General features: G+C 38.0%; 1 protein-coding gene across 9 annotated transcripts in view; it reads left to right on the top strand.

The window, feature by feature from the left end:
• LTBP1 (latent transforming growth factor beta binding protein 1) overlaps nucleotides 1-23,146 on the top strand; it is a 492,924-nt gene that overhangs the window by 374,061 nt on the left and 95,717 nt on the right. For all 9 annotated transcript variants that reach the window (XM_079109942.1, XM_079109941.1, XM_079109940.1 and 6 more), the window contains 5 exons: nucleotides 4,065-4,190; nucleotides 5,421-5,546; nucleotides 5,944-6,066; nucleotides 9,423-9,542; nucleotides 19,680-19,802. In XM_079109942.1, the coding sequence (XP_078966068.1) occupies nucleotides 4,065-4,190; nucleotides 5,421-5,546; nucleotides 5,944-6,066; nucleotides 9,423-9,542; nucleotides 19,680-19,802 (618 nt within the window). The remainder of the gene's footprint in view (nucleotides 1-4,064; nucleotides 4,191-5,420; nucleotides 5,547-5,943; nucleotides 6,067-9,422; nucleotides 9,543-19,679; nucleotides 19,803-23,146) is intronic.

Here is a 23,146-nt window from a genome sequence, read left to right as displayed (position 1 = left end):
TCTCTGAGGTCAAAATGTTGAATGTTAGTTAGTCACTTGTGTAAAAGGACATAATCAATATAGGAGTCAATTGTGTTTCATCAGTGTCCCTTCCCTACCTGGACGTGTCTCCTAGTACCCTCTAGTGGCATCAGCTTAACATTTTCATGCATATGTTCATGTCCTGCCAGCAAGGATCACCATTTTCAAATGCTGTCTCTATATACTGAACTGTGAGAGAATTGACTAAACTCCCTCAACGTTGCTTACCAACATAATTTCAATCTCTTAGCTTCTATATAAGATGCTGGAGTAGAAGGAAAGGACATTGTTATTCATTTCATTTCCTACAACAAGAACTTTATAATACTTGTTATTATAGAATATACAATGTAAGAAACAATAAAAATATGTTGGCAAATCGTTATGGGAACATATTACATTTGAATTAAGCATCCATATTTTTGAAGACTTTTTTGTCCATATGTGTTAAAAACTCCATTCTAAAGCTATGCCTGCAAAATGAGAAATAAGTATTTGGTAATCGAAAAATTGGTGTGTGTGGGAGTGGGGCAGTAACTACAGATCAAGCCTTTCATGTAAACTTCAGAATTATAAGCCTTTCATTTTTGGCCTGGATCCTTGCCCCTTGTACATTAATTCATCATCCAAAGATTTCACTTTCTTTTTGCAAATATGGCAAATATGTCTTTTCTGTTTTTAGAAAATGGCAGAAAAGAATACAAAGGAAGGTCAGTAATTACATAGAAAACTAAGAAATCTAAATATGAATCATTTTCATAGGAGACATCTACCAATAATATAGAATAGGTGTTTAGAGATGTATTCCTCAAACTATTTGACTAAAAATTCCTACAAAGAAGAGAATTCTTAAATACCTGAGTATCTACGAATATCACCTGGTGAAGACTACTTTTACCTTCAGATTTTTGTGGCACATAGAAATGGTACTCTTGAGGGAAGACTTTTCTGATTATGAAAGTACTAATATATGCTTGTTGTAGAAAACTTTTTAAGATACAGAAAAATATAAATAAGAAAATACCAATCCCATAAACTTGGATATATTTTCTTCTAGTCTTTTTTTTTTCCTATGTGTATCATAATTTGAGATCATAGTCTATATTGTTTTTTTACCTAACTATATTTTTTAACAAATAAGCATTCTTCCTCCTATTAACAATTGTATAACCTCTATTTATATGTATCAAAATTCATTGTTGTATTATTGCCAGTTACTTAAGTTGAAGTATTTATGTTATTTACTCAATGTTTTTATTCTTTTGAATTATTTTAGATTTTCTAGAATTGGGCAATTTACCAACTCTAAGTAAGTTTATATTTCTGATAGTTAATTAGCACAAGTGGACTCATAAAAGGTGTCTAAGTTGCAGATCATGGTTTTTTGCATATCTTCCTCGTATATCCAGGTGATATTGTTTTTTTTTTTTTTTTTTTTTTTTTTGCATTTCTACATAGTTCTTTTGTTTGGATTTTTTTTTAATTTTTTTTTCTTTTTTTTATTGTAAACAAATGGGATACGTGTTGTTTGTCTGTTTGTACATGGGTTAAAGGCATACCATTTGTATAATCATAATTTTACATATGGTAATGTTGTTTGATTCATTCTATTATTTTTTCCCTTCCCCCCCACCCTTCTTTCCCCTCTAAACAGTCCTTTCTTCCTCCATTCTTGTCCCCCTCCCTAACTCTAACCCTAACCCTAACCCTAACACTAACTCCCCCCACCCTCCCCCTTATGTGTCATCATCCACTTATCAGCGAGATCATTCGTCCTTTAATTTTTTGAGATTGGCTTATCTCACTTAGCATGATGGTCTCCAATTTCATCCATTTGCCTGCAAATGCCATAATTTTATCGTTCTTTATGGCTGAGTAATATTCCATTGTATATATATACCACAGTTTCTTTATCTACTCATCAGTTGAAGGACATCTAGGTTGGTTCCACAATCTGGCTATTGTGAATTGAGCAGCTATGAACATTGATGTGGCTGTATCTCTGTAGTATGCTGATTTTAAGTCCTTTGGGTATAGACCAAGGAGTGGGATAGCTGGGTCAAATGGTGGTTCCATTCCAAGTTTTCTAAGGAATCTCCACACTGCTTTCCAGAGTGGCTGCACTAATTTGCAGCCCACCAGCAATGTATGAGTGTACCTTTCTCCCCACATCCTTGCCAACACCTGTTGCTTGTATTTTTGATAATCGCCATTCTAATTGGGGTGAGATGGAATCTTAGTGTGGTTTTGATTTGCATTTCTCTTATTACTAGAGATGTTGAACATTTTTTCATATGTTTGTTAATTGCTTGTACATCTTCTTCTGTGAAGTGTCTGTTCATTTCCTTAGCCCATTTGTCGATTGGATTATTTGTATTCTTGGTGTAGAGTTTTTTAAATACTGATGTTCCTGCGCTCCCCTTTCATAGGACTTGCTGCGCAGTCTTAAAATTACAGCAATATGAATACTTTTATGAAAAAAGAAGGCTGTGCCTGGGGTTTTGGAGAGCAACCTTAACCCCAGTGTAGGTCATTTCCATGGTGAAGCTTTGTTAAAGCATGATTTTCATACCCTTGTTCTTCAGGGTGCATATTGGGTCATTAGTGACAGTAACCCACTTGTCTTTCTTTGTGTTCAAACCACAGTCTCCTCTTACAAAACTGTGCTGTTGATTTGTTACCCTCAGAGGCATCAGTCTGCTTCTTTTTGGGGGTTCCTCAGTCTCATTCATGCATCTCTTTTGAGCCTTGTTTGCTATGTGATAAGACTGAGATAATCGTAGTTCCAAGGTAGTATTGGTATAAATGTGCCACTTCTTTGTTATATTATTCTTAAATGACTTCAATATGAACAACAATAATAATGATAATAATAACTAATTTTTATTGAATATGTTTAATTTACCAGACTTTAGGCTACATGCATTTAGGTTTTCTTTTCTCAGTCTAAAACTCTGGAGTTGGAACTCTGACTAGTTCCATTTTACACTTACTGAAAAGTGAGTCTTAGAATGGTTAAGTAACTTGCCCCAGACTAGAGAGCTTTAAAGGGTGACAGAATTGGTACCTGAGCTGATTTCAAGCCAGGCCATCCCTCCAGCAGCTGTACTGCCTCCTCTGTCATTGTACCTCCCAGCAGAGGTCATTGAAAATAGAAAATCTTAGGGAGTAATTTACCTCAGAAGGCCACTTTGGAGTCCTGTGTTCTTTCAGTAATTAAGCTCATTTAGATGGACTGCTTTGAACATGCCTCCACCACAGTGAGTGTCTGAGTGGAGTGAGGACTTGAGTAGGTTAACTGCACAGGCTGCCTGGAAGATGCAGGTCTCCCAAAGGCAAGAGAGCAAGGGAGGAATTTAACAGGGAAGATTTGGAAGACGATGCTCTACCAGTATAAATAAAATATGCTCACATTGAAACTGGCAAATTAAGAGCTAGATATACTTGGAAGTTTTGCTTTCATTAGGAGTAAGAACTCTTTCTTGGGAATTAATGAGGAATTTTGGAGGAGTTTGGATTTAGTTGTTGGAACTGAAATTTGACCTGCTAATGAATGGAAAATTACCATTTATTTCTAATCAGGAGAAATAACAAGATGATTCAAACTCTGTCATCTATGATCAAACGGAGTGGATAGAAATGCATGCATAGGCCATGTTAGAAGTTGTTTTATTAAGAATAGATTTTCTTAGAACATCCAACATTGACTCTTTCTGAGTTTCTACCCACTTACAGGGTTGTTGTTAGTAACTATTGATGATCCTGAATGGGACTGATCAATATAGTGATCATAGGAACTTTTATTTGATTTCAGAGGTTGGCTTAGTCTTCTAAGTGCATGCTTGTCAACATTATTTATTTAACGAGCCAAGAAACACAAAGTAATTTTAGTACATATAATTTCTAAAATGGATTTCTAAATCAAAGACCTATCTGTGCCCTGGCAGGCACAGAAGCTATTCATGAATTTATAAGTAAGTAGTGAAACTTCTATGTTTATTTCTGTGTTTGTTTTTTTCACATTGTTTTCTTTTCTCTTAAAGAAATTAATGAATGTACTGTGAACCCTGACATCTGTGGAGCAGGACACTGCATTAACTTACCAGTGAGGTACACCTGTATCTGCTACGAGGGCTACAGGTTCAGCGAGCAACAGAGAAAGTGTGTTGGTAAGAGGCCTTTAGGACAGACAGTTATTAAATAGAAGATATTTGTACATGTGAAACATTTTTCTTAAACAAGTCAATTTAAACATTTTGAGAAAATGTTACTGTGTTTAGTTTTTGAAGATGTTTACTCTTTCGCTAAGAGAGCTCAAAAAAAGATTTGCAGGGCTGGGGATATATAGCTCAGTTGGTAGAGTGCTTGCCTCACATGCACAAGACCCTGGGTCCCTGGGTTCAATACCCAGCACCACCACCAAAAAAAAAAAAAAAAAAGATTTGCCCTACTCCTGGGATTCTCTTCTTTATTCAGTGATATCTACCTTGCCAAATTTAATACATTTACCTAAATGTGGAATAATTTACAAAAGTGTTTCAGATAAAGTAAATAAAAGCTCTAGAAATAGCTACCAATAACTTATATTTAGCACAAGCAAGTTAATATTAATGTCTGCTATAATAAAGAATTAATTTTAGTACATATAATTTCTAAAATGGATTTCTAAATCAAAGACCTATCTGTGCCCTGGCAGGAAGCTATTCAGAATTTATAAGTAAGGAATTTCATATATGTGATTTGGAATAAAAGAGATCCCAGAAAGAGGTTTAATAAAGTTAAATCAATCATTTAAATGTATTAAATCTAAATTTAATTTCTCTTTCTAAAAAAAGGAAAATTCAGCACTAAGTTCCAAGGCATCGTCAAAATAAAGCAACAAAGGCACAGGTCTAATACTACTTTAATATGTGTGAATTTTGTGCATTATGTAGGGCAGGGAGGAAGGGATGAAGGGGTATCCACCTGCTTCTTGTTTCCCTTTCATTTGCATACATTGTATATTCACTTTAGAACCCAAAATATTAAGCAGAAGAGGCAGTAGAGATGTCATATTCCAGCTCCACCCGTGTGCACATGGAAGTCTCTGACGCTCTTGCTGATGGCACATTCCAGTGCTTGATGACCCCAGTTCTCCACAGAGTACTGTGCTGACCTTTGAAATACCGATGTTGTGGTGTTTAGTTTTAACCTTTGAGGCAATACTCAGTAAGTGATTTCCTCTTCCCACTAACTGTCCTTCAAGGATCTTGGCAAGAAAGATCCTGTCTCCTTTTACATGTTCTCTTCAGTTATAACGGTTTGTGTCCACAGGGAATGTCATGCTGGTGTTTTACAGAGCAGGGAGACTGAGTTCTTGCTACGCAGCACTTATCTTTTTCTTTGCATTTCATTAACAGATATTGATGAATGCACCCAGGTCCAACACCTCTGTTCCCAGGGACGCTGTGAAAACACCGAGGGAAGTTTCTTGTGTATTTGCCCGGCGGGATTTATGGCCAGTGAGGAGGGTACTAACTGCATAGGTAATGGCAGTGTTCTTCCTCATGTATAAATTCTAAGATCTGGGGTTTTAGGTGCCCCAGAACCCCGTCAGTTCAGCGCTTATTCAGACAATCCAGAATTTTTAAAATAAACATCTTTTAGGCCATGGCAATCTGCTAGGCACCAGGAAATAAAAGTGATTTTTTTTCTTTCCAACGCTTCTGAGGGAGGAATGTCAAAGATGTACAGATATGGTGCATTACGTGTCACTTCTGGACCCCTGTGAATCAAAACGATGTGATTTTTGAAGCCTTTTGAACAATCCAAGGGATGAGAGTAGATTTCAGTTATCTCATGGTGATGTTTGAACTAAGCTGGGAGAGGTGTGAAATGATATTTTGGAAATTAAACCTTGACAGTGTTTTCTGCTTCCTGTAGATGTGGACGAGTGCCTGAGGTCTGATGTCTGTGGGGAGGGACACTGCGTCAACACCGTGGGGGCCTTCCGGTGTGAATACTGTGATAGTGGGTACCGCATGACCCAGAGAGGCCGATGCGAGGGTGAGTCTGCTGAGAGAATCAGCATCCTGGCACCTGCATGTGCTGAGCACAGGTGTCCGTGAAAGGCAGCGCTGGGCCTGGACTCTAGGACTGTAGCGCTGCCTGGTTCCTGTTCTCCTCCTGGACTCTGCAGGACACCAGCATATCCAGGCTCCCCTGCTTTCTGGATTCACAGCCTCTTTGCCTCATTTCAGTGGCTCTGTCTGGATTATTTTCCATCTCCGTGTTCTCATTATTTTTCACCTTGGTATCTGCCTTGCCTGGTATTTGGAGTGAGATCACTTTAGGACAACTAATTGCTGAGTATCCTAGTACAAACCCGGACTTAATTAGGACGTCTGGTTCATTCATCTGGAAACATAGTGCAGGTGGAACCAGTGTTGATTTTTCGTTTTCAACCTTTTCAACTTGTTGCATTCCTTTGTCTCAGCTGCCTTCATTTACTTGAGTTCTGGGACTTTCTTGCAGACTTCGTGCAGAAGCACTCGGTCAGATTCCGCTGGTGCTAGATAAAATTCCTTTCTTGCTGACCACAGCCGTGGGTTTGCCCTCCTCAGGGGGGATGTAGCCCAGTGGTAAAGCACTTGCCTAAACATGCATGTCCTAGGTTCAGTCCCTAGTACCGAAAAAAAGAAAAGAAGTATAGCCAAAATTACTTTCCAGTTAATAGTTCTGTCCACGTAGATGTCGGGTTGTGCAGGTACTTTTTGAAACTGCTGCAGTACTTTTCTGTACTTCTGTTCCTGAAGAAATACATTAGCTTCTGCTGAACTTCTGCCCTGAAGACATGAGGATGAAGGCACAGGGGTCTTGGGCTTGCATGTGAGTGTGATGGCTGGTGCTGGGGTTTCCTGCTTGGCTGCCTGGTCGATCTTTTGTTGTGCTTCTAAAGTTAGGGAGTGACAGACCAGGTGGGCCAGTCTGATGTCAGCTGTCTCCCGGCTTCTGCCTGTTGATTTTCTTCACCGCTCCAATGACCCAAGCCTGGAGTGAGAGCTAATTAGACATTGTTTTTGGCAGCTCACACCTGCCTCTCCTGTTGGCCTCCTTCCTTGGCCCCTTGTGCTCTAATCTAGAGCAGTGGGAGCATTTTATGTCACTGGATCTCTAATCAGTTCATAGCAGAACAGAGCCATGAACCCTCCCTCATGGCCCAGGGGCCAGGGGACAAGTGCCAAAGTGACCCAGCTCTCTTCTTCCAAGGGAGCTCCCTCTGCTGAAGAAAGGCAGCAGGGGAACAGCAAAGAGTGAGGGCTGTAGTCACTGCCCAACCTGAGCCAGCGACTTATCACCCGTGGAACTCAGTTCCTCACCTGTAAACTGGGAGCCCCGAGAAGGTGAAGTTAGAGCGCAGGATCGTTGTGAGTGTGCGGCAGTGTCTTGTTTGATGTCACCTGTTAGTCCTCATTTTCATTTCTTTAAGCCCTTCCCTCCCCTGACTCCTTCTGTTTTTGTATAAATCTTCTCATCTTTCCCTCTAAAATTGTGGGGAGGGCTTCGGCAAAGAGGGGTGAGTTTATGTAGGGAACGTTATTACTTAGCTGAAATATTACCAGGGTTCCCTGAATAAGTAATATATCATTCCATCCCCCATGAAAACACTTGGAAAGAAGGAGCCAAACAGTGCGGCTGTTTTCTGCTTTCGGCATGGACCAGAACCAAAGGTCCTTGAGCTCCTGGCTCACAGAAGATTTTCTCAGCTGTCACTAACGAAGCTGCTTTCAAATAGCACCAGTCTCCAAGGAGCCTATTGTAGTTTACAGACATTATCTCATTCATCCTTGCTTTATTCCGTTAAACCAGGGCAGGTAGTCCCTCATTTGTAGATGAGGGAACAAGTAAGAGCAGCAGGAAATTCAGGGATGTTATCTTGAATTGCTCATCATTGCACTGCTTATTGGACCAGCCTGGCTCAGTGACATTTCTCTGATTAGCAGTTGTATTTCTAATTTTTTTTTTTAAACTCCCATCCAGAGGAGATTGTAATGCTGTTTGGAAATTGAAACTGGCAAGCATCATCTTTTTTTTTTTTTTTAGAACAAGAAGTTCCAGAACATCTGACCTAAAAAAAAGAAAAAAACGAAAAAAACAAAACAAAAGAAACACTGTGTGTCATTGTCTATTACCAAGAATTTTTCACTAATAGAAAAAAAAAATTACAGTGCTGACCTGGTGCTTATTTTTTAATATCATTGTCATTTTTTGTAATTTTAAGCATCCCCCCCTCAAACATGTAGTGGAATGTAGTGGGAGGTAAGTTTTAAGAATTTACCAGAATGAAGACATGAAATACCTATGGGTATCTATTTAGTGAACCAGTTATGTATATTTTTCACATTCACTTTTCAGCATATATCCTGAAAATCTGTGCATATGCTAACTATGTGTAGCAGTCTATATATACTGTTCATTTTATATGGGAACACTTAGATACAAATGGAAAATCCACCTCCAAAGAAAGCACTTCTTTCAAATGGGGCTAATACCCAAATCATTGCAACTCATTTTCATCCATTGAACTCCTTCCTGTTGTATCTTACTTTCCTCCATATTCTTGTTTTTACCATTCTTTAAAATTAACTAATGCTATTGTTGTAGCTATCTCTATCACAGCTCCAACCAAATTTAAGGTGATTTTTTTTCTCCCAGTATTACAAGAATGATTAATAATTTAAGTTAGCAGCCGATGAGAAAAGAAAGGTATATTATCAGAAAATAGTCACATGAATTTAGATTTAATGTCTAAAGGCCCCAATATAAAACGTACAATACATGGGACCTCTAAACACCCCGTGTTTTTTTGGAAAATCTTGAAAATATGTATGAGTTCACTCTCTCCTAATGTTCTTTTCCAACTCCAAGGAGTTTCTACCATATGAAAGGTTTTAAATTACTCAAACCCAGGATGCTCTTGGTCCATAAAGCCAAAGTGAGGATTCCCTAGAGCGTTCAGTATCTGCAGAGAAAACTCTGGCCAGGTAGATATATGGCTTCCTCACTCTCGCTCCCAATTCCTTGTATTTCTTTCTGGCAAGCTGTAGTATTACTTGAAAGATGTCCAGAAAGTGGCCCCAGAAGACTACCAACTCCCAGAGTGGAGAGGCCAGGCCCTGCCAGTTGAAGAATTGGGGCCAAGTTCTTCCTTGGAATGTGTTGTAAATATTTTGATCCAGGTATACTTCACCATGCATTATTGCCATATGTTTAAGTCTAGACCCAAGGTCTCACCCAGTTATTATTTTCTCCACTGCAATGCAGATCCAACATGTCTTTTCCCTTCTCCCTCATAAAAGTAAGGTTTTACTTTGGTATTCTGATAAAATTTTAGCTCATCACCTCGTTCTTTGGCTTTTCAGATATCGATGAATGTTTGACTCCAAGTACTTGTCCAGATGAGCAGTGTGTGAATTCTCCTGGGTCTTACCAGTGTGTCCCCTGCACAGAAGGATTCAGAGGCTGGAATGGACAGTGCCTTGGTAGGTATTATAGTATGCTTACAAAAATTTTTTTTTCCTTCTGCACATTACATTTTCTGGTAGAGTGTTGCGATGACAGTTAAATCCTCTTTCAAAATGAAAAGCAATGAAATGTAATAGATTTATATCATTCTTGGAAAAGTCCTAAGTAATTTTTAACCATGGAAAAATAAGAAAATGGGTTCCTATGAAAGATGTGAGATTCTAGATGGAGCAAATATTTCTAATTGAAATGAATTGTTATCCCTTAATCTGATAAATAAAACCAAATAAAATAATAAGTACTACATGGAAGAGAGAGATGGAGAACAAAGAGAAGTGAGCATGGACCAAGAGAATAGGAAAGATGGACTGGAACTTGCAATAGAAGTAGTGGATGTTGTAGTTTAGGCCTAGGGGAAGATAAGGTTACCAATGCACTGTGGTTCTTTTTCCTGTGTGTATCTGTCTAACATATGATCTTTTTCTTAAAAGTTGAATTCTTTTCCATTCACTGCCAGGACACTGAATAAGTGGACTAAATGTGTCATTTGTTCATTCTTTTCTTGCCCCAATGCTTAAGAATTTACTACTATAGCCAATATTGTACTAAGTTCTGGAAGGGCAAGAAAAGGGTCAAAAAGAAGAATGGTGAGCTGCTTCCTTGTGACTCTTACATTTCTGGTGGGGAAGACTAGCATGCACCCAAATATCTCACAAGTAAAGCTTATCAGTGCTAGGAAGGAAGGGTCAATATTATTAATGAGAATTCTTTAGAGAAGGAGTGGCCCTTAGAAAAATTCTAAAGTTGAGATTAAACTGGGGAACGAGGACATTTATTTTAGAGGGGTCAGGGATAAGTAGGTGGCAGAGGCACTTTTAATATCAAAGCTTTACTCTCCTCACCAGGCAGCTGCTCAGCCACTGTGGCTGGTGTAGGTGGCCCTTGAGCCCCCGTTCCCATCCCCAAGAGTGTCTCCTAACAGAATTATGAGATGCAGATCTTAAAGGAGCAGAAGAAAAAATATATTCATTAGTCGTTTATTGGATAAGCAGTTGTTTATATAATTGGTGCTAGTCAGAAAGTGCATTTGGTTTTAATTTTCTCATTTGGCACAAATTTCCTAGTTACCTATCAAAGTTCTGTTTGTGCTCTCATTTTCATACCCTGATGCATGATCCAGGAACAGTGCCTGAAGTCTACCTTCAATACTACAATTTGCAGTAGTGTAAACACAACCCTGATTCACGAATTTGCTAATGGAACATGGCTGACCACATTGGCAAGAGATTGTTCTTCAATATAAATAATACTAAATGAGTTCTCGTGTGTGTGTGTTTGTGTGTGTGTGTGTGTGTGTGTGTATGTACATACACATATATACACACATTTTGTTCTAAATTAATGAAAGATACACAGAACCTTATTTAAAAATAATTTTACTTTTGCCAACCAGATGAGTAGAATCATAACCAGAAATATTAGGTCACTATGTTGCTCAATTCAACCAAAGTCACATATTTAGCCTTCTGTTCCAAGCAATAGCTTTTGTTTCTGCACTGCTGAGGTCATGTATTTCCTGTTATTAAGAGCAGGAATGTGTTTTTTTCCTTCTGCTTTGAGTAAAATTTTAGACTGTATGTAATCTACACATCAAACCACTCTTCCATGATATAATTGCTATTCCATCCATTGTTTATATTGAGATTGCAATTCTTTTAAATTTCTGAGGGATTTTGCAAATTATACTGATAGAGATTTTCCATCTTAATTTTTTATGGAAATAGAGCTTTCAAGTGTTGAAAAGCTGAGTGACACCAAAGGCAGATTTTGCAACAGTCCTTTCTTCTTGTATTAAGCCAATGAGAGAATTGAGTGTTTCTGCTAATTGTTCTTCATGCTAATGAACATTCAGCCCTGTCTTCTTAAGTCTTTATAGGTCTTAGTTTCTCACCTTTATACTTTCACACTCCAAAATGCTTTTTAGAAGGTACATCTTAAGCCTATCTTTGAGGTGAACTAATTGATAACACCACTTGACATGTTTATTTGTTATTTAACAAGTACACAGAGCACCTCTTGCATGCCAGGTATTTTACTGAGACAGTAGGGGTTGAGAATGAGCAAAGTCCCTCATTGCACTTATATTCTAGTGCTTACAGCTTAACAGGTGAGCATGAAATGCAGGATTCCAATAGAAAAAATGAACCAGCCTCACTCAGAGAGATAGAGGCTTTCTAGTTATTTTCATCTCTAAAACTTATCTATGACCAGTTTGGTTCTTTTATATATCCTTTTCATCCAGATAATTTAGGATACATTGGTGAGATTTGTATCCCAATTTTTAATTGAAAATCAGATATAAGGACGTTAAAGATCTGACTATTTTCCTATAGTCACACCTGTTGGACAAAATCCTACATTTGGCATTTGTTAGTTGTCATCTGTAGAGATGACAGTCTTTACCTCACAAGGCTGTTGGGTTCCAGATATCTTAGTTTTCTTTGCCTGCAACTTTCCTCCCGGGCCGTGTATGTCTGCGTTGTTGTAATCGAATGAGTTCAAGTGTGTGTGTGTTGTACACATACTATTACTTAATTTGGCATTATGTTTATTTTTTTTTTCTTTAAGCTTGTCTGTCTTCACATCAGTTTGATTCTCTTTTCTTTTAAAAGATTCATTAAGAATTGCTACTTTGACCCCAGTGTTCTGCAGGGATTTGATACCAGTTACACTTTGTTTCTTTCATCGACTGAATGATGAACTTGCCAAAATCATTAATGCTCTCATGTCATGGAAGCTGGGTCTTACTGACAGATACGTCTCCTTGATTTATGAATTAGAACAGAAATTGTTTGTGTAGGAACAGGTAAAATGTTTGCAGGTGTTATCGGAGGGTGACATTTTTCCTGGTGTTTAGTTCAGGGCCTACAGTCTTTCACTCTGGGTTGTTTGTTGTCCACTTCAAATCTCCTTTTCCGACTCTTCCTAACACATCATTCCTCAGTGCTTTCTGGCAATTCTTGCTGGCTCTTCTGTCAGTGTAGCTGCTGCTTGTGAGTTGTGGATTTCTGTCACCTCTTGAGCTCCCTTTCATCGTTCAACACGGTACTCCTTGGGCCAGATGTTCAGCAGGGACCCAGTGTCCACTTGATCCCCACCTTTAATGGCTATTTCACCACCTTGGGTTCTGGCCAGTTCCAGCTGGCTACTTTGACCAGGACATCTTTGAAGGGAAGCCAGCCTGTCAGGTACTCACTTGACAAGTTTCTCTTAACTCATGGGGAGCTGGCCTCCTTCAAACCTGATAAGAGCCATCCCTGAGAAAATTGCTCTAATATTTAATTATTTAAAGGTATATTTGCCATCTCTGATATAGATGTCTTGGTTTCCTGAGGTTAGACATATTTTGGGCTATGCAACCTCTCTGAAGCTTAGTTTCATTATCTGTAAAATGCCAAAAAAGAATTGAAATACCTTCTTTGGTAGGATTTATTGCCAGAATTAAGTAAGTGATAGGAAGCACCTCATGTGGTATCTGACACAGGGTCAGACCCAATAAATGTTGTAACTCTTCTTCCTCTAATCATGTTACCCTCCTCTTTAATGCCCTTGTCCTAAAATACTAAAAAAGAAAAAAATACCTGTTCAACTGTTCCATGTCTCTATACAAGTATATTCTCTTTGACTTTCTTTAAACTCCCATCATATAGTTTTTAACTCTCTCTGTGTCACAGGAACTTTCTTTAATGGATTTAAGTGATTTTATGGGTTTTCTTTAACTTCTTAGCATTTTCATTTAGCTGGAATACACTTCTTGGGAACCATGATACTTCTCGGTAAAGTCGTTAATAATTCCTGACAAGTGACGAGGCTTCTATAACGATGCTGATGTTTCTGCTCTTTTGGAGAATATCATTTCCCTTGCTAACCTTCACAAGGCAGATTATCTGTTCCCACTGCAAACACATGGCATGGGTTTATGTAGTCAAGCAGCTTGCCCTTTCTAGGTTTACTCTGTTGTCTTGCTTTGTAGTTAAGTCTGTGACAGTCTCTGTGACCTGGGAATCTAACCTTCTCAGGTTTTACCAGAGTGTCTCTTCTCCATTAACCTCTAAATGGAGACTGTTTTTTTAACTTCCATGTAAACTTCTTCTAAATGTGATAGGTCCTAGGCATTCGATGACCTTAGTATCATTCAATCCATGTGACCACTGGTTAGCCACAGTCTGAACCACAGCCAGGCACCAAGAACTTGCAGATTGAATATGGAGAGCTCATTGCTCTAGAAGTTCTCTTCACATTAAGATTTATTTTCAGATTTTCAATATTCATTTGAACTTTTACAGAATATATGAACATTCATAGATTCATCTGAAGTTGAAGGTTTTGTGCTACATTTTCTATATAAGATGACAGCTGAGCACAATGCAATCCTTTTGCAAATTTCCTAAAATCTTCACTTATCAGCCTTACCCCTAAACTGTTACATGCTAAAGGAGTCCTCTAATCAGTCACTAAACTTTTTATTGAGCCATAGACATGTGTCTACTAGATGCCAGAAATGCTAGATGTCTGCTAGATGCTAGATGTAGAAAAAAACAGCAAAAAGCCACTTTAAAGGCAGGGACCATGCAAGAAATTTTTTTTTTAATAAAAACTTCTCATTATGTAGTTTACAAAGTACTTTGACTTGATTATTTCTTTTGATCCTCATAGCAATCATCCCTGTAGGACAGATATAAAAATTGATTCTCAAAACAGGTTAGTGATCTTACTCAAGGTCACAAGTAATAAGTGGCAGAACTTGGCAGCACCCCAGGTCTTTTATCTACAAATCCAGTTTTTTCTTTTGTCAGTTGTAACCCTCACATACACATGAGAAAATTTGAAAACAAAGCTATATAAAGAAGTCAATAAGGAAAATATATGTTTGTAGAAGGGAGAAATCCATATGGGCTGGAATCATCTTTTATAAGAACTGGTGATAAGGGCCCAGGGAGTCTAGAGTTTGAGATGACTTGTCTGCACCACAGTGATTGCAGTTAAATTTTTCTGGAAAGCAAAAACTTCCTTTGGAAAGGTGAGGTATGAAGCCAGTAATTTGGTGGGATTAGTGGATTGGTTTTGTGACATCATCCTTGGCTTTATGTAGTATGTATACAGCCTTGGCGCTTCTCCACTTTCTGAAAAGCAGTGATGATTTTTTTGTGGATTGTATAACAAATTTTTGTCAGCATCTCTGCTACTATGTATTTTAACTTCATCAGAATTGACAGAGAGAGCTGAAGATCCTTTAATTTACAGTACTTCCAGTGCAGTTGAGGATGTTTCTTCACACTGGCTTGATCAGCAGTCTCTCTCCTGTTTTGCCATGTTTGCTTTTCCATCAAATATATTCTCCCAGCATCTTTAGTTGAAAAAAAAAAAAAAAGTATGTGTGTAGAATAATCAAGGAATCATCGAAGTAACGGCACACTTGTGGTGAGTGATACTTCTGTATTCCCATGTAGTACTAGTATAAGATACTTTCTTCCTAGTTCAAATAGTACTCATGGTTGTGACTCAGGACTTAGTTATGGTTGGATTCCCTCAGAGGAATGATTGATTCACATTGTTGACAGATTCATCGTCTTGAAAGGACAAAAAGTAATGTGTGTATATTATTTTCCTGAGACAAATTCTGGCCAACTCCAAGGAGCTGATAGGTAAAGTGTAAGGGGGCACAGTCTAGGGAGAATGTGACTGGGTAAAGTTAACCTCTGACCCTCTGTAGCTGTTAGGTCATGCCCACCAGGGGGGAGCTTGAGTCAGTCTTGTGTGTTCCCAAGACATTAGGAAGGGAAATGTCAAAAAGATTCTTAACCCAGATGAATTGTACCCTAAGGCAGTGAGAGAGCTGGCAAGGGGGCATTGCTCACCAGCTGGGAGACACTGTTGTGAAATTGTGGAGAATGGAAAGTTGTCAGGGAAGCTGGAAGGAGGTTAATTTTCTCATTTTCTTTGAAAAAGGAAAGAAAGTGGAGTCAGGGAATTATTGACCTCTGATCTTTGTGTTGACCTTGACAAAGAATCATAGCATGCATGATTCAAATGATGAAGTGAAATGCTTTCAAGAGGAAGGAATGATCATCATCTAGGGTTCAGTAAGAACAAGTTTGCCAGACTGTCCTGATTGGCTTTTCTTATGGGGTTGTTAGACGGGTAGCCTAGGAAATCCTGTGTGGGTGGCATGTCACTGCAACAAGGCATTTTTTAGTCCCTTAGGGCATTGTAGAAGAGAAGGATCCATTTGGACTGGGTGATAACATAGCAAGATGGAAGTAAAAACTTTTGAATAGTCATATCCACAAATTCTGACCTTGTAAACCACTGACCACTTTGTAACCTTGGGAGGTTCAATTAAATCATCGAATGGTAAATGCTGAATTATTGTGCCCTAATAGCTTATTGGTAAATTGGAGCATTTTTCTATGAACACAGCAATGTTTCATAAGTTTCCCACTTGAGATAAAACACCAAGGCCTTTGAACTCATTATGTAAATGCACTGGAAGAATTTGAGTGATGTGTATGTTCTATTGAACGTATCTTAAAGTAAGATGAACTTTGAGCTACAGTGTGGAAAGCCAAAGACATAATCATCTCCCTTTATTGTGCAGGTCGGGTGACCTTAGTGGGGTAGATGTGTGATGGGTAGGTACCACCTTGCTTCCATGGTATTGATGAGGGATCTTATCAATGACTAGAAATAAGAACTACAGGTGCTAGATCTTCTGCTTCTGTTACCACCAGGGTCCCACAAGTTTTTGTCCTCACCTATGTTGAAGAACACCAGAAAACCTTTGAAGTTTATTAAAGTAGATAAGTAGATAAGGTGTGTATTTTAGCGTTACTCTTGCTGCAAGCTAGATAAATGGATGAGAGATGGCAAAGCAGAAAAAACAAAAGATGGTGGCAGTTCTCAGGCGAGAGGAAGCGGAAGTAGTAGGAATGAAATGAAGCCAGTATATTTGAGAGATATTTGGAAAGTAGATTGATATGACTTGGCAATAAATGGTAGGGAAAAGAGGGATGGCGAGGCATCTGAAAGGGTGACTCTCAAGCTTCGACGTGGGCATTTGAGTGGATAGTGGTGCTATGTATTGATTTGGGAAGCAACATGTCATAGGCAGGGGAGGGAGGCAAGGGTCAGTTTTGGCTGTGAAGACTCAGAGGAGCCTGTGGGACATTAAGGGGATTTCCCACAGACTGACAGCTAGATGCTTGAATGTGCAGTGTAGGAGAGAATTCTGGAGTAAAGATACTGTGCCAAGTTTATTTCACTCCATTTGTACCATCAATTGTTTTTATATGAGGCCAATCTTAGACATCTTTCTTCTTTGCAGAAATTCTTCAGTGATATTTTTCTACATAGTTATTTCCTCCAGAGCATAATCTCCATTTAGGCCACATCTTCCTTCAACTCAAACTGTATTTTCTGCATATAAATGATTGGCTTGACAGGATTCTGGTTCCATGCAATTTTGTCTTACCATAAATATAGGAAAGAATAAACATATCAAGCTACCCTGGACACTTTACTCCATTCTGCTTCATCATTAATCATGATAGTAGCCTTAAAAAGAGAAGTTTTATAAGCATCTCATGAATGGTAATCTGTATTGTCTGTTAATTTACTTTAGGAAAAATATGGTCTTAGAAATTGATTTTGCTGTTATTCTTTAGCCTATAAATCACTTTCTCTGGTCATGAATAATTAAAGAGAATAATCCATACATTTCTGAACTTGTTAACATTTTTGAAACCAAACCAGATACTAGACATGACATTTTCCCCTTTCTGTCTGGAATTTCCATGCCTAGTGTCTAGGCTCATTCTGTTCCATTATTTACTTTGGCTTCAGTGCTCGGCTTCTTCTTTCAAGTTGTTTGCTTCCAGTGTTTACAAAAGTGGATTCCCACAAACGAAGGAAGAGCGGATAATGAGTCAGTCTGGAAGTGCTATTTTTGTTGTCATGGACTAGCATCCTTTCACCATAATTAGTGACATTTTGTGAGAGCAACACAGAACACCTAGGCAGTGTCTGTTCTTGCCTCTTCTCCGTAGGCACGCGGAAGGCACAAATGTGTACATGCATAGGCACCCTTTACCACATTTTAGTGTCATTCTCTGAATTCTATTGTAAGACAGAGAGAATTCAGTCTTAATAAAATGCAATGCGATCTGAACCACAGATTGCCAAATGAAGACTATATTGCCTATGAGCTATGATTCTCTATCTCAGGAGGAGAGAAATCTTTATTGCTTTTGTGGTGAGCACTAAAAAATGAAATGCATGCTTTCAAGAGCCTTTTCCTTCATACCGTTTATCAACTTTATGATTAAGGTATTCTGATTAAATTATAGACTGGTGTAAGACAACCTGAATCACAACATTGTGTGTATAGTTTTAGCACTTTATGATTTCAGTTTTTCCTCTTAAAGTTTTTGGTTATTGATACTACACTAGTGTCTGTATAGTGTACCCACCCAGGGGCATTCAAATGGGATGTAAAATTCAAAATCTTCTTTCTTTTTGAATGACCATATTCCAGTAGGAACTTAATGAATGCTGATTAAATGAAATCAGTGAAAACATAAATTATTATTTTCAATATAAACACTGTGTTAGAAAATAAAAAAGTAAACAAACTCATTCATTCTCTTTTTATGTAGCTCTTTCTACCCGTAGTCTTTGCTTATGATAGAGACTTATTGCCAGGATAAATGAATGACCTTTGAATTCAAATCTCAGAACCACCATTTTCTAAACTTGTGGTCTTGGACAAGTTATTGAACTTCTCTAAGTCTCATTTCCCTCCGTAAAATGACTAACCAATGTAAATTTTTTAAATGTATTTTTTAGTTGTCATGGACCTTTATTTTTTATTTATTTATATGAGGTGCTGAGAATTGAACCCAGTGCCTCACAGATGACAGGTAAGTGCTCTATCACTGAGCTACAACCACAGCCCAAGCCCATATAAATTTTGTTAGAATTAAGTGAGATAATGTATGCCAAGCCTTTAGTGTCTATGTGAAGTAAGCATATGATAAAGATTAGCTGCTATGATTATTATTGTTGTTACATTGTTTCCTAAACCTACACTCTACCTTCAAATTGTCCAAAAGGCATGCTTCATCCCTTAGGTTTCTGTCATACAGATTCACTGCTGTCTCCAGATGTTTCATTAGAATCCTTGCTTCTTTTTTGTTAAAGCTTGCTCTCATGGCTCATGAGGCACAGCCTTTGCTGTGAGGACCCCTTGTTGAACTCATCAATTTCCTAAATCTTTTTTTATCATTTGTTCTATTTATACATGACAGCAGAGTGCATTTTGACTCATTGTATACAAATGGAGTACCACTGTTCATTTCTCTGGTTGTACATGATGTAGAGTCACATCATTTGTGTAATCCTACGTGTACATAGGGTAATGATGTTTGTCTCATTCCACCATCTTTTCTTCCCCCTTCCTCCACACCTTCCTTCATTTCCCTCTTCATGATCCAGAGTTCCTCCATTCTTCCCTTACCCCCCCGCCCTGCCCTGCCACTATGTATCAGCATCCACTTATCAGGGAAAATATTTGGCCTTTGGTTTTTTGGAATTGGCTTATCTTGCTTAGCATGATATTCTCCAACTCCATTCATTTACCTGCAAATGCCATAATTTTATTCTTCTTGATGACTAATATTCCATTGTGTATATATACCATAGTTTCTTTATCCGTTCATCCTTTGAAGGGCATCTAGCCAACCCAATCTTTGATACTTTGGAAAGATTACTTTCCAGGGAACTTTGCTCTAAATCTACCTTTCCTCCCTGCTCCCTTTACAACAAGCCTTCCATGCTGCCTGAATTTGTCCATGCAGCATACCTGGTCTGTTTTGGGTCACTCTGGGAAAGTGAGCTAAGGCACAGAATCATAGGACTGGCCGCTCACAGCAGGGCTGCTTGTCTTCCTCAGCGCCAACTTGAGGGTTATCTTTAAGAATCTGCCTTGTCTTCTGAAAGTCCACTATTTCCATTTCTAACCACATTTAACTTGATTCATGTTTTATTTTTATATCTTCTTCTCTTTTTTTCCTTTCTCTTATGCAACATCCCACAAGATGTGGACGAGTGCCTGGAGCCAAATGTCTGCACAAATGGTTCTTGTTCCAACCTCGAGGGCTCCTACATGTGCTCCTGCCACAAGGGCTACAGCCCCACGCCAGACCACAGACACTGTCAAGGTAAATGCCGCAGCCGTGCCCCCCTTTGTATTTGAACTTCATACAAGGGCAGATTAGAACGAGGGGCTTCACAAAAAGGAATCCATGCTACCTGCATTTGTTTTGACTGAGCACTTGGAACACATTTTAGTTGGGGTCCTTAGAATGTATGCCTCATGGTGGTTAAAAACAGAGCAGATCTATTTACATAAAGTCAAAGGATATGTTTTTAGAGAATATCTATAAATTGCAGCTCTATTAATTCAAACTTTTCTGATTATAAAGGCAATACATACAAGGGCACAACTCTGAATATATTAAAAACCATTGAACTGTGCCCTTTAAGTAGGAGAATTATATCTCAGTAAAATTGTTATTCAGAAGCTAATTTTAAAAACTGTATGTAAATAGCACAAAGATCAGTAGAGGACAGAAAAGGGGGAAAGGAGGGTGAGCGGAAGTTCTGTGGACTGAATTAAAATAAATCATATTCCACGCTTTTATAATTATGTCAAAACGAATCTTAAGGTTGTGTGTAACTAAAAAGAACCAATAAAAAAATCCCCCAAAATAAAGAAAAGAAACCAACATTTGCTGATCGTATAAAATCTAGCAAATGCAGAAAGGTGAAAAAGCAATCTCTCATTATCTTATTTAAAAAAATCATATCTCATGGATATTGTGTAGAGAGGTGTACAGTTTTCATCTCCTGCTTTCTGTTAGTTTTATAAGCATTTTATATTAAGACTGCATAATGTTTCAGTGTGTTACAGTGTTCCACTTTTCTTGCTGTTCTTTAAGTGTTGAACAAATGCATTTCTTCTAACTTCTTGTTATATGAAAAAGGTTGTAATAGGCCCCTTTTCTTTTATGAACCTTTGTCTGAATTGTAGAATTAATTTATTCATAAAAGTACAATTATTGGGTTAAATGGTCTGAATAGTTTTTACTATTTTAATAGAATATTAATTTCTAATCTTCAAATATGTATTTCTTTCAATTTTAAAAGGTTTAATTTCTATTTAAAATACTCATTTCCTTTAATAATTCCTCACTTACAATTATTAAACATTAATTTAATATATTTATTAACAATTTATGTTTCTCCTTTTGTAAATTTCTGTTAATCTTTTCCTATTTGTAAACTCTTTCATTTTTTATATTGATATATATGATCTCTTTATTTATATACAGTACATATATAAACCTTTAGCTTGTTTTGTGGTACATTGTTGTAATTTATCCAAGATCTCCCTAGGTTTTCTTTCTATAATTCTTTTTTTTTTTTTTTTTTTTTTTGGTACCAGGGATTGAACCCAGGCGCGCCTAACCACTGAGCAACATCCCTAACCCTTTTTATTTTTTATTTTGAGATAGGGTCTCACTAGACTGCTTATAGTCTCTAAATCGTTGAGATTGACTTTGAACCTGCAATCCTCCTGCCTCAACCTCCTGAGCTGCTGGGATCATAGGCATGTGCCACCATGCCCAGCTCTTCTTATAATTCTTTTTTTTATTTTATTTTATTTTATTTTATTTTATTTTATTGTAAACAAATGGGATACATGTTGTCTCTCTCTTTGTACATGGCGCAAAGGCATACCATTTGTGTAATCATAAATCCACATACAATAATGTTGTTTGATTCATTCTGTTATTTTTTCCCCTTCCCCCCACCCCTCCCATCCCTCTTTACCCTCTATACAGTACTTTCTTCCTCCATACTTGCCCCCCTCCCTAACCCTAACTCTAACCCTAACACTAACCCTTCCCTCCCCCCCATTATGTGTCATCCTCCACTTATTAGCGATATCATTCGTCCCTTGTCTTTTTGAGATTGGCTTATCTCACTTAGCATGATATTCTCCAATTTCATCCATTTGCCTGCAAATGCCATAATTTTGTCATTCTTTATGGCTGAGTAATATTCCATTGTGTATATATACCACAGTTTCTTTATCCACTCGTCAATTGAAGGGCATCTAGGTTGGTTCCATAGTCTGGCTATTGTGAATTGAGCAGCTATGAACATTGATGTGGCTGTATCTCTGTAGTATGCTGATTTTAGATCCTTTGGGTATAGGCCAAGGAGTGGGATAGCTGGGTCAAATGGAGGGTCCATTCCAAGTTTTCTAAGGAATCTCCACACTGCTTTCCAGAGTGGCTGCACTAATTTGCAGCCCCACCAGCAATGTATGAGTGTACCTTTCTCCCCACATCCTCGCCAACACCTGTTGCTTGTATTTTTGATAATCGCCATTCTAATTGGGGTGAGATGGAATCTTAGGGTGGTTTTGATTTGCATTTCTTATTACTAGAGATGTTGAACATTTTTTCATATGTTTATTGATTGCTTGTACATCTTCTTCTGTGAAGTGTCTGTTCATTTCCTTAGCCCATTTGTCGATTGGATTATTTGTATTCTTGATGTAGAGTTTTTTGAGTTCTTTATAGATTCTGGAGATTAGTGCTCTATCTGAAGTATGATTGGCAAAGATATTCTCCCACTCTGTAGGCTCTTTCTTCACATTACTGATAGTTTCCTTTGCTGAGAGAAAGCTTTTTAGTTTGAATCTATCCCAGTTATTGATTCTTGCTTTTATTTCTTGTGCTATGGGAGTCCTGTTGAGGAAGTCTGGTCCTAGCCCGACATGTTGAAGATCGGGACCTACTTTTTCTTCTATAATCTGCAGAGTCTCTGGTCTGATTCCAAGGTCCTTAATCCATTTTGAGTTGAGTTTTGTGCAGGGTGAGAGATATGGGTTTAGTTTCATTCTGTTGCATATGGATTTCCAATTCTCCCAGCACCATTTGTTGAAGAGGCTATCTTTTCTCCATTGCATATTTTTGGCACCTTTGTCTAGTATTAGAAAGTTGTATTTATTTGGGTTTGTGTCCGTGTCCTCTATTCTGTACCATTGATCTACCTGTCTATTTTGGTACCAGTACCATGCCGTCTTTGTTACTATTGCTTTGTAATAAAGTTGAAGTTCGGGTATTGCGATACCCCCTGCTTCATTTTTCCTGCGAAGGATTGCTTTAGCTATTCTGGGTTTCTTATTCTTCCAGATGAATTTCATGATTGCTTGCTCTATTTCTGTAAGGTACGTTATTGGAATTTTAATTGGGATTGCATTGAATCTGTATAGCACTTTTGGAAGTATGGCCATTTTGACAATATTAATTCGGCCTATCCAAGAACATGGGAGATCTTTCCATCTTCTAAGGTTTTCTTCGATTTCTTTCTTTAGTGTTCTGTAGTTCTCATTGTAGAGGTCTTTTACTTCTTTTGTGAGATTGATTCCCAAGTATTTTATTTTTTTCGATGCTATGGTGAATGGGGTGGTTTTCATAATTTCTCTTTC

Source organism: Sciurus vulgaris (genome assembly GCF_902686455.1).
Source record: "Sciurus vulgaris genome assembly, chromosome: 14".
In the NCBI taxonomy this organism is placed as follows: domain Eukaryota; kingdom Metazoa; phylum Chordata; class Mammalia; order Rodentia; family Sciuridae; genus Sciurus; species Sciurus vulgaris.
The sequence above is the reverse complement of the archived record's forward strand: the minus strand, read 5'-3'. Positions and strand labels throughout refer to the sequence as shown.